The 16832-nt window shown below is 45.9% G+C and overlaps 1 protein-coding gene across 3 annotated transcripts in view; it reads right to left on the bottom strand.

Annotated features, from left to right (window-relative positions):
* Rai14 (retinoic acid induced 14) overlaps positions 1–16832 on the bottom strand; it is a 171260-nt gene that overhangs the window by 134653 nt on the left and 19775 nt on the right. For all 3 annotated transcript variants that reach the window (XM_045132332.1, XM_045132331.1, XM_004652602.2), the window contains exon 2: positions 8293–8374. In XM_045132332.1, the coding sequence (XP_044988267.1) occupies positions 8293–8328 (36 nt within the window). In that variant the 5' untranslated portion in view covers positions 8329–8374. The remainder of the gene's footprint in view (positions 1–8292; positions 8375–16832) is intronic.

Here is a 16832-nt window from a genome sequence, read left to right on the forward strand (position 1 = left end):
TAATTTCTCAAACAAAAAAACAGGTAGGTCAACAATAGCTTTCATTCAAAATGGTCAGACAATTAATTATACTAAAGAGATAGGAGATAATGACCCAGATGACATACTGCTTTGTAGACTAGCAGATTTCCCCCAAGTCTAGGGGCTAGATCTTGCTTCCATATTCATCTCAAGTTGGAAAAAGTTTTGTGTCTGACCGAGAATTAAGGCATGGGGGTAATAGTAAACGCTGGCATTTGTGTCTAACCAGGAATTCAAGCATGGATAATGGTGGATCCATTTACCAGATGAAGTTCCATGAAGGCAGATGTGTCCCCCTCCCCAGAGAGAGCAGAAGCGGCCTCGGCCACTACCCCCAGGAACTGACCTGGAACGTAGGCGGGTCTCTGGATGCTCCAAGATCCTTCTCTGCCACAGAGGAAGGATGCAGGGTGGCTACAGACAGGCTTGCATAACGTAAAACCACCGGACAAAACCGTTACACAAGCCTTTTGGGGGAGTTAGGGGATGTGGGGAAGGGTTGCTGGGACGTGAACCCAGAGCTTGCATATGCTGGGAGTACTCCAAGCCACATTCCCAGACTACTGCACATTCTTTTTGAAACTTAGGACAAAAGGGAAGAATTGGTTTTATACAGTGTGAAGATGGAGAATTTTGGAATGCAGAAGGCCTGTGTGAGCACGCGCATGTAGCGGCTATAGTGTAAGCCTATAGTGTAAACAAAACCCTGCTCCTGGCCACACTGCCATGCATCAGACATGTGATTTTGGCCAAGATGGTCACTTTCCCTCAACCTTCTTTACTTCTTCTGTAAGATGCTGTGGTGGTTTGATTCAGGTGTCCCCCATAAACTTAGGTGTTCTGAATGCTAGGTTCCCAACCGATGAAGATTTGGGAATTAGCACCTCCTGGAGGGAGTGTATTGTTGGGGGTGGGCTTATGGGTGTGATAACCAGTTTCCCCTTACCAGTGTTTGGCACACTCTCCTGTTGCTATGGTCCACCTTATGTTGGCCAGGGGTGATGTCCACCCTCTGTGCTCATGCCATCGTTTTCCCCTGCCATCGTGGAGCTTCCCCTTGAGCCTGTAAGCCAAAATGAACCTCTTTTTCCCACAAGGTGCTCTTGGTTGGGTGATTTCTACCAGCAAGGCGGACCTGACTGCAACAGCTGCTCTCGCTAGGCGGGCGTTACTGGATCGAGCTTAGTGGACATGAAAAGAGCATGAGAACTCCTCCCAGTCACCTTCGCAGGAGCACGCTGCAGACCGCTAGCAAGAAGACTAGAACCCGTAGGTGCTCCGTGTTGTTACTACGTATTAGGCTCCTGCCTCATTCTACGAGACCCCGAGAATCATCCCCAAGAGGAAGGACGAGTATTATCAAGGTCTGTAAGCACGCGTACTCAATGGGAGCCAGAGGGGACTCTGGAGGAACTGCTTTAGACTGGAAAGGGACAGAAGTATGTTCAGAATTATGCCACACACCCCAGCCCCACCCAGAACGCATACAGTGAAGTCCTAATGCTCCCATCACGCAACGTTACCTCACTTAGATTTGGAAGTGAGATTTTTTGATTTTCTTCCAGAAAAGCCTATAGACTCATCTAGTTAAAATGAGGTGAAGAGTGGGCCCTAATTCAGTATGACTGGGGTCCTTATGAAAGCGGAAAGTTTGGACAACTGCATGCACACAGAACATCACATAAAACTGAAAAGTGGGATTGGGATGAGGTACTTATAAGCCAAAGATTTCCAGAAAACCACCAGAGACCAGAAGTTTGCAACAGGCTCTCCCACACAGCTCAGACCAGGACCAGCCCTGCCCACACCTCGGTCAGTCCTAGCCTCCAGATCTGACGACAAGAAATAAATGGCGATTGTCTAGGCCACCCAGCTTGTGCCTCCTTACTATAGCAGCCAACTAACTCGAGGTAGGAAGAGCCAGCAAGCAGATCCCCTATTTTAAAGGTCTGAGAAGCCCTGGAAAATAGGCAGCCTGATGACCAGCCAAACTTCCCTGGAGTCCTTTCCAGGGGGTCACCTCTGATACATTTTCAAGTTACATCTCCAAGAAAAGAGAATCAGCAAAGGTACATGCATGGAGAAAGAGACTTGGATTTACAATATTCCTTTTGGAGCCGGGTGTGGTGGTGCATGCCTTTAATCTCAGCACTCGGGAGGCAGAGGTAGGAGGATCACCGTGAGTTCGAGGCCACCCTGAGACTCCATAGTGAATTCCAGGTCAGCCTGGGCTAGAGTGAAACCCTACCTTGAAAAATAAAATAAAATACTCCTTTTGTGTGTGTGTGTGTGTATGTGTGTGTGTGTGTGTGAGAGAGAGAGAGAGAGAGAGAGGGAGGGAGGGAGAGAGAGAGAGAGGGAGAGAGAGAGAGAGGGAGAGAGAGAGAGAGAGAGAGAACATGTACGTGTGGTGGGGGAGGGAGACTCGGGTATCTGTAAGAATTTATTATAAATGACTAAAATCTCCTTGAAAATAAATTCCTTGGCAGGGATGTTGGTTTTCAGCCTTCATGAGAACTGTTATCTATAACAAGCAACAAATTCAGACTATGAACCGAGCGGGATTTTATGTCTGGTTCCTCAAAGATTCACGGGGTGTGGGCATTTCCTTGGCTGAAGGCTACAACGGTTCCTACCAGTAGCTACTACATAAAGGTAGACTATCACATGAATCTTTTGTGAGGCCAGTAATGTCAAACTGGCCGTTTTGATTTGTTTTTTTTCTTTTTGGTTTTTCGAGGTAGGGTCTCACTCTAGACCGGGCTGACCTGGAATTCACTATGCAGTCTCAGGGTGGCCTCGAACTCATGGCAATCCTCCTACCTCTGCCTCCCGAGTGCTGGGATTAAAGGCGTGTGCCACCACACACGGTTGATTTTTTTTTTTTTTTTTTTAATGACATGTCTACCGCTTCCCTATCACAATGGAGACACAACTGAGAGTGAAAATTAAACACACACCCACAAAGCAAACTGTGAAGCCTTCAATCACAGCAGAGTGGCATTTGTCACCAGGCATTACAAAGAGCTTTCAAGCCCATTTCCTATCCCTCCACCTTCACCCACGTCACTTAAGTAACAAAAAACAAAAAACAAACAACAACACACACACAAAAAAAAAGACCCTGCCCTTTGTGAGAAAATTCCAGAAGCTTGGGTATTTCATCAGCAAAGGGAAATCCCAACCTCTCTAGCCTCATTTCTCATGATGACAGCTCATTTTTCCTTATGGGGCCACATGCCAGTTGCTGCAAATATTTAGTAAAGAACCACTTGCAGCCTGAAAGTGTAAGGATAGAAGATAAATAACTCTGACTTAGACCCTCAGCTCATTTCATAAGCATCAAAGCCTACTCATTTAAAAACCAAAAGCCGGGCGTGGTGGCGCCCACCTTTAATCCCAGCACTCGGGAGGCAGAGGTAGGAGGATTGCCATAAATTCAAGGCCACTCTGAGCCTCCATAGTGAATTCCAGGTCAGCCCGAGCCAGAGTGAGACCCTACCTGGAAAAACCAAAAAAACAAAACAACAACAAAAAAAAACCAGAACAGAAACATCAGGGTTCTTACTGAAATGCCCCACGAGAATGCCAAGGCACTTTCTAGATTCCCAAAGTCTTACTATTTTGCATGGTCAAGGTCCACTTTTTTTTTTTTTTAATTTTTTATTTATTTATTTGAGAGCGACAGAGACAGAGAGAAAGACAGATAGAGGGAGAGAGAGAGAATGGGCGCGCCAGGGCTTCCAGCCTCTGCAAACGAACTCCAGACGCGTGCGCCCCCTTGTGCATCTGGCTAACGTGGGACCTGGGGAACCGAGCCTCGAACCGGGGTCCTTAGGCTTCACAGGCAAGCACTTAACCGCTAAGCCATCTCTCCAGCCCAAGGTCCACTTTTTGTGAGTATGTGCACGTGTGACGTTGGCGTATGTTGCTTGCATGTGAGCGTGGCACGCGGGTACCATGGCGTGCGTGTGGAGGTCAGGAGACAGCTTTGAGTGCTGGTCCTCATTTTTCACCTGTGTGTGTCAGGGTCCCTCGGTACTCATGGCTATCTATGGGGTCCCAACTATATTTAGGGATCAAAGCATTGAATAGTGACACTGTCTAACCACACAGCATCACACTCAATCCACCAGACAGGGAGCCTGACTGAGTTTAAGTTGAGTGTCCCACAAAGGACGATGATTAAATTTCTACCAGCACAATGGCCCTGGAGTAGCCAAGTGAGGAGAGCCATCCACGGTTGGGGGGCGGGGGGTCCTTGAAGTCACTCTTATCCCTTTTGATTACTCCTGGGTGTTATTCTCAAATACCACACATACTGACCTGGCTGCAGACCTCCCACATACAGACTGGCTGAAACGCGATCATACCAGTGGGTCACCTGTCCTTTCTTTATGTAAGCATACACCCGATCTGCTTTCCTCCACTGCCTACCTCCCTCACACAAAGAACTCTTTCTTCCCTTTCTGCCTCACACAAAGGCAAGCAGGAGCATGGGATGGCGGGTGACTTAGATGGTTTGGGAGACATCACGTGCGCCGCTAAAGGTAACAGTTTGGCTCATTTAATTAAATGTCATAATCTGTAAATGGATCATCCATATACACACATGTACACATATCAGACATCTCAAAGTGAAAGGCCTAGACAGAAAAAGCAAGCCCGCCCTGTCTACTCGACCCACTGGATGTCCGTCCATAGAGGACAGCAATTATAACCAGAACTTTCTGTCTACCGCCACCCACCCCCATGGGAGTCCACGCAGTCTTGGATCCTATTGTTTATGGAGAGTGTATTAGTCAGGAGTATTGATCAAGCATGAGGGGTGTGTGTGTGTGTGTGTGTGTGTGTGTGTGTGTGCGAACTCCGTGAATGCATTCAGCCTTCATAATACTGTGACATGAAAAGTACTGCCTTCCACTTTTCAGACAAAGAATGAGAAGCCAGAAAAACAAGATACTTGTTCATGGCCCCAAATTGCAGTCCAGGTTTGTGGTGGACTGATTCAGGTGTGTCCCCCCACATAAACTTAGGTGTGCTGAATGCTAGGCTCCCAGCTGATGGCGATTTGGGAATTAGTGCCTCCTGGAGGCAGTGTGTTGTTGGGGATGGGCTTATGGGTGTTATAGCCAGTGTCCCCATGCCAGTGTTTGGCACACTCTCCTGTTCCTGTTGTCCACCTGATGTTGGTGAGGAGGTGATGTCCACCCTCATATGATCTCTCTCCCCTGCCATCATTGTGCTTCCCCTCGAGTCTGAAGGCCAAAATAAACCCACAAGCTGCTCTTGGTCAGGTGTTTGCTGCCAGCAAGGGCAACCTGATTGCAACACAGTTCAAAGTTGCTGTTACTAGTGACTCCTAATCATTCACCCTGTTTCATGAACTAAAAGATCTATCCAAAACTCATATTGGAAACTTGAGCAATGAATACCCAAGATTTTGATGGTGGGGAAAAAAAAAAAAAAAAAAAGAACTGGTTTCACAATTTAGAGCTAATCCATCTATCAAAATTGTGGAACTTCTCTAGGCCTCTAGTTCTTCATCTGAACAACAGGCTTGGTAGGCAACTCTGTCGCATTGTTTGCGCCCAAGAGTAACTGAAGTTCACACTAAGCATACTCAAGGAGTACTTCAGAAGTGGTGAGCAGTGGGAAGGGGATCACTGTTTGGTTTTTGCTTTTTTTTAAAAAAATTTTATTTATTTATTTATTTGAGAGCGACAGATACAGAGAGAAAGAGGGAGAGAGAGAGAATGGGCGCGCCAGGGCTTCCAACCTCTGCAAACGAACTCCAGACGCGTGCGCCCCCTTGTGCATCTGGCTAACGTGGGACCTGGGGAACTGAGCCTTGAACCGGGGTCCTTAGGCTTCACAGGCAAGCACATAACCGCTAAGCCATCTCTCCAGCCCTGGTTTTTGCTTTTATTCCCTCCATTCAGCTACACCACGAAGCAGCCTGGGAAGCCATGTCAATTGGTCTGGCACCAGTCAACCAATTTCCTTTGCTCTCCTCCGCGAGGGCTGTGCCTCAAACATTCCTCTCCCGATCCCTCGCTGCCAAACTCAAGGCCCTTGGTGCTGCCAAATCTCAGAAGCACGTACTAGCGTTACTGCTATGACTTTTTTTTTTTTGTCCAATCATGAAAATATTTCCATTTTCATTTAAAAGTCAGACTCTAGAAGCGCCCTCTCTATTGCCACCAGTTTTAAAAGTTTTTAAACCAAAAGTGTGGGCTGGAGAGATGGCTTAGTGGTTAAGGCACTTGCCTGCGAAGCCAAAGGGCCCAGGTTCGATTCCCCAGAACCCATGTAAGCCACATGCACAAAGTGGTGCATGTGTCTGGAGTTCATTTCCAGCAGCTGAAGGCCCTGCCACACCCAATCTCTCCATTTCTCTCACTCGCTCTCTCTCACCCACAAATAAATAAATTAAATTAAATAAACCAAAAGTGTAGGTACATGCCTATCATGTTCATATATCCTGAAACTCAACATCACGGAATTTTTTTTTTCGAGGTAGGGTCTCACTCTAGCTCAGGATGATCTGGAATTCAGTATGTAGTCTCAGGGTGGCCTCGAACTCACGGTGATCCTCCTACCTCTGCCTCCCGAGTGCTAGGATTAAAGGCATGCACCACCACATCTGGCTTTAACATCAGGGAATTTTATTAAAGTAATCACAGAGTGTATCGATGGAAGTTACCCAAATTCCCATGAAATAAACTACTTCTTCCTCCCTCTCCCCTGGCAGTGTTGGAAATCTATGGCATTATGCACGCTAGGAGAGTGCCTTACCACTGATCTGTGTTCCCACCCTGGATTCCCATGGGAAAAGACACTTGCTGGCCTGATCGCACAGCTTATAAAGTCCATAGCTACTGAACTAGGCAATGCTATCATTACTTGCTTTTTTCCTCTTTAGTTGAAGATGGAGGAGATGTGCAGGCTTGGTGTAACTGGCCAGCACATGAACAGGGTGAAGGTTTTAGGGGACTGGAACTCTCGGTGGCACATGGTTAGTGACCCTTGACTTTGGTCAAGTCACTTGACATTCTGGGTTGTAGTTTACCTTCAGAATAAGATCAACGTTTTCTTGAGAATTCTTTTTGGTCCTTTCTTTAAATGAGACAACATTTCATAGTCATTCCCAAGGCACGCTGTCTGGCCTGGGTCTTATCAGAGCAGAGAGCTACAAGTCACAACGTGGCCTCAAGGGCTAAGCCATAGCCGGAAGTCAGGAAGTGTGCATGTGGCAGGCAAGACACAGTTTCTATTTACTGCAAAAATGCAATTGTGCCAGACTGAATCCATGGAAAAGTAAGGAGATCCAGGCTCACCTTTGATCACCTAATATTAAACCATAACTGAGCAAAGCCTGTTTTGAGGGTGACTGGTCTGGGCCTTCTGCTTAATACCCTCCATGAATTCCCTCATGCAACAACTTTGCTGGAAACCACTGGAGCACAGCGTGTTTGCTACAAGACAGGGATCCTAGCAGGGTGTGTTAAAACACCACTCTGTAAAGCCCTTCCCTATGTGCTTTTTTTTCACCATTTTCTCTGATGGGAGAATGTTCTAGAACTCTGGAACTATAACCAGTTCCTCTGATCCCAAACAAGTCTTTAAGAGAGTCAGAACCTCAGGAATTCAGTGAGCAGCAGAGCATTGGCACATGGGTAGCGCTGTTTTACAAGGGAAGTGTTAAGAGGGAGTCAAAATTCCATAAAGACAAAGATGAGCCACACTAATCCATAGATAGCACCTGAACCACTCTTCTGAGAACAGTTTTCCTTTTGTTTTTGTATTTTTATTAAAAAATGTCATTCTATCCAAGAATGACTCTAATCCCAGTACTCAGAGAGCTAAGGAAGGAGGATTTCTACAAGTTAGAGGTCAGTCGGAGTGAGGTCCTGTCTCAAAAACCCAAAATACATAAATAAATAGGTACATAAATAAAACTTGAGTTCTGAATCTGTGTTTTTGATAGCTTTAGAAATAGTGAGGTTTTGTTGAATCCTTTTAAGATAGTTCCCTATTGCTCTCTCAATCCAACACAGGCCCCAAGAATTGACTACCAGTCAGTCATGTTTTGAGAGCTGTCCCACAAACAGCACAAACACGCTCACTGGCAACGCGGCTCTGAGCAAGCGCTGCACGGGCTTCGAGAATCTGTAGTTCATTAACCGGGCGCCTTATCAGGGCAGGAGCGGGGCTGGTTCTGCGGCCCAGGGAGCAGAGCTGCCAGACCATGAGTCACCGCGGACTTACATCACTCTTCCTGAACTTCGCTTTCAGGCTCTTCATGTTTAGTCCATTTAGCCATCCAAAGTCCAAGCAGATTTGTCAACACCTAAGCAGAGGGGAGAAAAAAAAGAAAAAAGCATGAATGAAAGTAAGTTTCCAAATAAACACTAGAGAGTTTTCTCTCCTGAGTGGGTTACAACACTGGGACATGGGTAGGAGATAGGGCTGGGCTGAAATGGTGGTTGGAGTGAACAGCTGGGAAAGAGAAGAGAAATATGCTTTATATATACATATATATGCATATACATACATATGTGTGTGTGTGTATATATATATATATATATATATATATTCCCTACAGTCTTCTGACTTTTTATTTTATTTTATTTTGTTTATTTTTACCTATTTGAGAGCAACAGAGAAAGAAAGAGGCAGACACACAGAGAGAGAGAGAGAGAGAGAGAATGGGCACACCAGGGCCTCCAGCCACTGCAACTGAACTCCAGACGCATGCGCCTCCTTGTGCATCTGGCTACATGGGTCCTGGGGAATCGAGCCTCGAACTGGGGTCCTTAGGCTTCACAGGAAAGTGCTTAACTGCTAAGCCATCTCTCCAGCCTCTCTTCTGACTTTTTAAATTAGCCAAAACTTTAACTTTAATCTTTTCTTCTCATTTATTTTAAATGAAATACAAAATACTTCTCAGGGACAATATAACATTGGAAAATATGCATAAATTATTAAGTGTCAAGTGAGCTAATTAATCTATGCATTATTGCACAAATTTCTCATTTCATTATGAGAACGCTTCAATTCTAGCAATTTTCAAGTGTACAGAACACTGTCAACTGCTATAGTCACCATGTTACATATCAGATCTCTTGATTTGTATTACTCCTGTCAAACTGAAATGTATCTTTTGACCAACATTCCTCAATCTTCCATCCCCTCCACACCAGGCCCTGGAAGATCACTATAGTCTCTGTTTTAAAGAGTTCTGGCCATTCTTCAGATTCCACATATAAGTGCGTTCCCAAATGCTCAAAGAAGACCGGGTTGAAGTCCCAGTGTGACTGTCACTTAGGAAGGCTCTATCTGCAATGCTGCAGTGTGGACGTGGTTTGCTCCCAAGGCTCTTGGTTCAGAAGCTTAGCAAGATGGGAGGCAATGGAATCTTTAAGAGGTGCGGTCTCGTGGGAGGGCCTTAAGTGGCTGGGAAAGTACACTGGGTGGGGAATGCAGGCCTCCTGGCCGGAGTTCTTACAAGAGTGAGCGGTTATTAAAACACGCCAAAGCCTGATCTTTGAATCTCTGGCTTTCTGGCAACAGGAGCTATCACCTCTGCATCTCTCCACTGTCACCTACGTCCACAAGGCCTTCTCTAGAGCCCGGCTGATCCAGGATCAGGCATGGCGCCGAACCTCCAGCACCTTGAGCTAACATGCTCTTTTGCTTTACAGTGTTATCTAGCCACAGGTATCTCATTATAGCAACAAAAACTAGAGACACTACAGGTTAAAGTAATTCCTTTCCATACCCTTCATTTTGCAATTATCCTATCCATTCCTGTTTGAAGGTTACAATAGTGGAAAATGATAAGAAAAACAATTCACATTCCAGATGCCATTCACTCCTTATTTATTTTCCCCAGCATTTGCCTCCCTCTGTCAGCCCTCATAAATGCACAGTGCAGTTAGCAGAGAATGCCAGGAACAACAAAACCTCCCTCGGCAAATACCTCATTCCTCAGTGGGACTGCTCCAAACAATGCCAGATGCCCCAGGTCCTTTTAGGGCCCAGTAATTCTGAGATGGGGCTGGGAAGAGTCTTCAGCAATTGCTTCACTTAGAAGTCTCTGGTTCCCTTGGAAACTGAATATAATTTTTTTCCCCCAGGTATATATGTAATTTTCTTCAGAGAAGAAAGTCCCTAGTTTTCACTAGATTCTGTAAGGTGTCTGGCTAGAGAGATGGCTCACAAGTTAAAGGCATGTGCTTACAAAGCCTGACAGCCTGGGTTCGACTTTCCAGTACTGTCATCACAAAGCCGGGTGTGCAAAGTGGCATGTGTGTCTGGAGTTTGTTCATCTGCAGTGAAAGGAGGCACTGGTGTGCGAATATTCTCTCTTCCTGACTGCCCCCCCAGCCTCTCTCTTTCTCATATAAACAAATTAATTTTTCTTTTAATTTTAGAAAGAGCAAGAGACAGAGAGAAAGAACTGGTGCATCAGGGACACAGCCACTACAATCAAACTCCACAAGCTTGTGCCAGCTAGTGGGCACATGTAACCCTGCGCTTGCCTCACCTTTGTGCGTCTGGCTTACATGGGACTGGAGAGTCGAACATGGGTCTGTAGGCTTTGCAGGCAAACACCTTAACTGCTAAGCCATCTCTCCAGCCCCCTAAAAATATTTTTTTTTATTTTTAATTTTTATTCATTGTAGCAGACAGCTTCAGGTTCACTGAGATGAACTTCCAGGCCAGGCACAGTTATGGAGGAAGGGATTTATTGAAGTTTACAGATCCAAAGGAAGTTCCATAAATGGCAGAAGAAGCTGGCTTGCTTTCACGGGACCAAGCAGAGAGAGAGAAGCACAAGCCAAAAGCCAAAAGCCACACAGCACAGCACACTTCAGGAACTCCAGCTAGACACACTTTGCATATCTTTGGATTGAAATCTGAAACCCACCACCACACCTTAAGATCTGCCCAGTGAAGCTGCCTCCAGCCAGGTAGCTGCAGATACAAACTACAAATTAACACATTTATTTATTTGAAAGAGAGAGAGAGAATGGGCATGCCAGGATCTCCAGCCACTGCGAACGAACTCCAGATGCATGCGCCTCCTTATGCATCTGGCTTATGTGGGTCCTGGGGAGTCAAACCTGGGTCCTTTGGCTTTGCAGGCAAGAGCCTTAACGGCTAAGCCATCTGTCCAGTCCCCCACCCAATATATTTTTAAAATTAAAACTACAAGACTGGATCTCTACCAGGTATGTATAAGACCCCAAGTTTGATCCCCAGTACCACCACAACCAAAAAGCAAAAATAAATAAAGTTGCAATTCTGAGACGTTAAGAAACTTGATTACCAACACATCCTGTTTATGGCAATTCTGAACCAACCCCTGAAGTCTAAAGTCTGACTGGCAGCTACACATTGTCTCATAACCTACACATCTTCATAATGAAAACCTACAAGGCAGCCAGCACTGTGTTACAAATGGCACACAGTTTATCTTTTCTTCATTAATTCTAAACAAAGGTTACAGTGCATTTAGATTAGAACGGCAAAATAATCCATGTGAAAAGTTCCTACCACAGAGTAAGTACTCAACAAATGTTAATTTCAAGCAGACATCAAATAACAGATGAACCACTGTTCTCACTGAGAACTAAGGGGTGGTAGATAAATGCATCACAGCAATGTTTTCCAATTACTTTCTCCTTGACGGGACATGACACCTGGCCAGAAGCAGCTTACGGGAGGAAAGGGTTTATTTCTGGCTTACAGTTTCCAGGGGGAGCTTCACTGTAGAGGGGGAAGTATGGAAGGAGCAGACAGCTGGGCATTGCATCTTTACCACCGCAGCAAAGCAGCAGTAAGAGGAGTTGCGTGTGGTAAGCAGGGCTGGAATAGCCCCCTTTCCCCCCAGTGATACGCATCCTCCAGCAAGGACCCAAAGGCTCCTCGGCCTTCTCAAACAGCACCACCAGCTGGGGACTAAGCAGTCAAAAACACGAGTCTATGGGAGACAGTTTATAGTCAAACCACAGAGGCCATTTTGTGTGACTCCTCATTCTTATTTGGAACAAATGTGCTTGGAAAAATCAAAGGGAAAGTATATGCCAGCATCCGCATGGTCCTCCTCGTCCTTCTATTACTGTCCTTGTTGCTGCCTCCAGAAGTCACCCTTACACCTGAGTCCCCGGATCCTAACGTGTTCGCTCTAGTTCCTGTCACTACCACGAAGAAGAGCCCGTGGATGAGCTGCAGAAGAACCCAGTCATCACAAAGCATTCTGATGGCATTTAATCCGGAGGCCACGCTGTCCCTGTAGCCTCTCAGGGTCCTTTCCAACTTCCCAGCCTCCACAGAAGTGATAGAATGCCTGTTGCCTTGGAAACTGCATGCAGTGTAATTATACATTGTTAATTGGCAAGGACTTAATCACAGAGGACGCTGAGCTGATACCTGCACAGCAAGTGCAAAGTCCGGAGCAGTGCTGCTCAAAGCTGCTTCCCCAACCCCTCATCCTCCCGCTCCAGCGCCAGAGGACGACTTATGAAATGCGCACTCCTGGTCTATAGCCCATAAGAACTGAATCTCAAAGGGCAAGGCCCAGAGAGCTCTTTGGTTGATCTTCGTACTCTTCAAGAACCTAGGCCAGTGGCATTTGCTTATAATTTCAGCACGTGGGAAGTAGAGGCAGGAGGATCACAAGTTTGAGACCAGCCTGGGCTACACAACACCTTGTTTCCAAAACAAGCCACGCGTGGTGGTATGCCCCTTTAATTCTAGCGCTCAGGTAGCAGAGGTAGGGGAATCGCTGTGAGTCTGAGGCCAGTGTGAGAATACACAGTGAATTCCAGGTCAGCCTGGGCTTGAGTGAGACCCTACCTCAAAAAAAAAAAAAAAAAAAAAAAAAAAAAAAAAACACCAAGAAAGAGAGAGAGAGAGAGAACTAAAGTCGTGACCCACACATTGGACAGGATCTCTTTTATAAACCAAAACTGAGCTGTTTTTTTTTCTCTACCAAAACAAATCACCATTTGATGAATCAAAACAGAAATAATGGTAATTGGTCTTACCAAATGGTCACTGACCCATGGTTTCTATTCTATTTCTACAATATGGAAACCATCCTTCAAATTCACTTTCTTCCACCATCTAGAAATAACCAAGGAGAAAGAGAAAATCAATGCAGCAGGCAAGGGAGAGAGGAGCAGCCGCAGTTGGAGTCACACAGCGTCTCAGGCAATAGTAGGTTAGCTTTTTGTTTGAGGCCACGGGGTTTGCATGGGTGTTGGGTTCATGTGGTTTTTTTTCTTTCTTTTTTTTTTTTTTTTTGGTGTGTTTGTCTTTAGTGGTTTCTTTTCTTTTCTTTCTTTCTTTTTTTTTTTTTTTTAAGCCTGGCAGTAAGAAGCATGTGAACTGTTCCTTGAAGAGGATTAAATAAATAAAGTAGCAAATTCCAATAGTTCCCAGGAGAAGGTCTTTAACTACTAAATGAGTATCTTCCTGGAGCCCAGAGCTTTCAGAGTGCAATAGCTGGGTGGTCCATGGGCATAAGCCCCATGATGACGGAGGTGGGTGCTGAGCAGAAAGAAATGCTGGGAATCTACATAAATATCCTCAGAAGCAAGACCTCTACGTTGAGTGTACACTGAGTTACGGAGAAATGGATCTTGGCCTTCCTCCCCTAGAAGCTATGGCTAGTAAGAAGTTACCTGGGGCCCCCAAGGGGAAAAAAACAAAGCCACGTCTCTTCAACATCTCCTCTTCCTGAAAATGAGCTGAGAGTAAATCACAGATTTGCTTTCTTTAGGTCAGCTGGGGTTTTACAGCCCTAATCTCAGTGCCCAGACTGGGCTGTAGTTTACCTTGGGTAAAGTGATATCTACCATGGTGGGAACTAGACTTGCCAGGAGTGGCATTCTGTGGAAAAACCACTTAAGATGCCTATTTCAAACTAGCCATGTGGAGCTGGGGAAATGGCTTAGTGGTTAAGGCATTTGCCTGCAAAGCCAAAGGACCTTGGTTCGATTCTCCAGGGCCCACGTAAGCCAGATGCACAAGGTGGCACATGCATCTGGAGTTCGTTTGCAGTGGCTGGAGGCCCTAGAGTGCCCATTCTCTCTCCTTCTCTCCCTCCCTCTCTGTTTGCATTTTTCCTTCTCTCAAATGAATAAACTAATTTAAATAAAACTAGCCATATGCATTTTACTGGATGTACATTTCAAAAGAATTGCAATGAAACTGAGCTACACAGTCGCCTCACTTGGGTTAAGTACTGAAAGAAGACATATCTACGGAAAAAGCATCTGAACTAAATTTTCCCATTTCAAGCAGAATAAAGGACAGTTACCCAAGGAGCAGAAATATTAGTTTATTCCCCGCTCATTTCAAACATGTCACCCAATTTGGTCGCCAATCATCACTTGGTAGGCCTCATGCTAATGGGTAAGTGCAGAGACACACAAGATTGTCTTCTCATTTGAAAGACAAGATGCAGCTGGGCGTGGTGGCACACGCCTTTCAGAATCCCAGTACTTGGGAGGCAGAGGTAGAAAGATAGCCGTGAGTTCGAGGCCATCCTGAGAATACAGAGTGAGTTCCAGGTCAGCCGGGGCTAGTGTGAAACCCTACTTCAAAACAACAAAAACAACAACAACAACTAAAAGGACAAGATGCAACACAGGAGTTATTTCATCTTCCCTTTCAAAACAATAATAACGTAACTCTCCAACAGAGCTCAACACTCAACACGACCCTGACCTTTGTCTGATATAATTAAAGCTTCAGTCAAGATGTCTTGATACTAGCCTATGAAGCCTGACCATCAGATCACACCTCCCCACGGATTTGAAGTGGTTTAAATCACCTCCTACTCCCCCCAGCATAGCCCAGGACCACTTTCCTGAGAGGTGCTGAGAGACTGCTCGTTCAGGGGTCTGACCCAGGCCTGGAGATAGGTGCCATGCCCTTTCCTTCTCAACCTGTCACACCTATGCATGCTTGAAGACCAGTTGGAACGTGGCCCCATTTATAAGCAATTCTGATTTGTATCATATCATATCATATATTATAACCGCTCAAGGATTTCCATTGTTTGTACTCTTGCAGTCTTTAACACCCCGTTGTACATTTTTTAATCATTTTCTACCATACCATCAGTTCTGAGTCCCAAACAATGCATACCTCTCATCTCATTCCCCTTATCTAAATGTCTGATTTTTGAAAATTTAGTTTTCTAAACAAGATCAATCTTCTGTAAATTAAACTGGATGGGTGGGGGGGGCACTAATCCACAGGGCTGTGCTTCCCATTTAAACTTTTTGTTCCAGATGTCTGCAATCAAAGGTGAACTTCCCTGGGTAATTCTGACACACAGCTAGATGGAAAAGCACAAACGACAGGGCTAAGAGATGGCGGAGCAGGAGTTTGGAAAGGTGACTCTCTTCTCTTCTATGGGAGCAACTGGCTGATCAAGCCAGGGGCACCCGGGAGTAAGATGAACTCACAGAGCAGCTGTGATGCTTCTGGATCACAAGAACGCCTTAGCATCTGAAAGCCCATCCCACACGCTGTAAAGGTAGCTCAAGATAATTTTCTTTGAATCAGCATAGAAGTAGAGGAGCAAAGGAAGGCAAGGGCCTCGCTAGCTAGTCCTTGCGTTGTGGGATATACGCGTGGACATGCGCGCTCGGCGCCCTTGGCAACAGCACGGCACTAACGTGCGTCCAGACAAGAACAGGAGATGTAATGTCCATAACTGCTGAGCAAAGTGTCGGGCAAATGGAACAAACTAAAATACTGGGCTGGAGAGATGGCTTAGCGGTTAAGCGCTTGCCTGTGAAGCCTAAGGACCCCGGTTCGAGGCTCGGTTCCCCAGGTCCCACGTTAGCCAGATGCACAAGGGGGCGCACACGTCTGGAGTTCGTTTGCAGAGGCTGGAAGCCCTGGCGCGCCCATTCTCTCTCTCTCCCTCTACCTGTCTTTCTCCCTGTGTCTGTCGCTCTCAAATAAAAAAATAAATTAAAAAAAAAAAAAACTAAAATGCTTCTCACTGTTCTCTCAGACAGTGATCTCTCCACAGCAAGGATGGACTGTCACCCAGAGCTGCAGAAACACCGATCCCCTAGAATCTGGCAAAACAAAAGCATTCTCCAAAAGGCCCCTTTAAACAAACCATCCCAGGAAAAAGTTCTAATAATGTTCCACCTCTTACCACTTCAACACCTCCCAGCAAACAGAAGCTGCTTTAAACCTCAGCCTCTCACAGAGAGCTCTGCGTGTGAGTTCTGTTGCTGCATCAGGAACTAGGAATATAATCAGGAAACAGAGCCCAGTGAGCAGGGCCTTCCCCCGTCCAATTTACTAGAAAAGGAGAGGGGGAGGAAAAGAAAGAGATGGCTCAGAGGTTAAAAGCGCTTGAGGCCAGAGTTCAGATCTCCAAAACCCAGCGTGTAACGCTGGATGCAAGTAGCACACACATCTATCATCCCAACCAGCTCGGGGCCAGCGACTCTGGTGTTTGCAGCAGCCAACAAGACAGAGCCTGTCTCACACAAGGTGGAAGGAAGGGACCAGTGACCCCAGGCTGTCCTCTGACCTCCATCTGTGTGCTGTGGCGTGAGTGACACAGAAAAGAAGGGCTAGGGAGGACCCGAGTTTGGATTCCTGGCGCCCACACCAAACGCCAGGCCTGGAGACATGCACCTGTAATCAATCCCAGGACCGGGAAGCTAAGGACGGAAGGGTCTCCGGGTGAACTCCAGACTGAATGAATGACTTTGTCTCAGAAATTAAGGTAGAGACCAACTGAGTAAACCACCAGACAT

Source organism: Jaculus jaculus, chromosome 13 (genome assembly GCF_020740685.1).
Source record: "Jaculus jaculus isolate mJacJac1 chromosome 13, mJacJac1.mat.Y.cur, whole genome shotgun sequence".
Classification (NCBI taxonomy): domain Eukaryota; kingdom Metazoa; phylum Chordata; class Mammalia; order Rodentia; family Dipodidae; genus Jaculus; species Jaculus jaculus.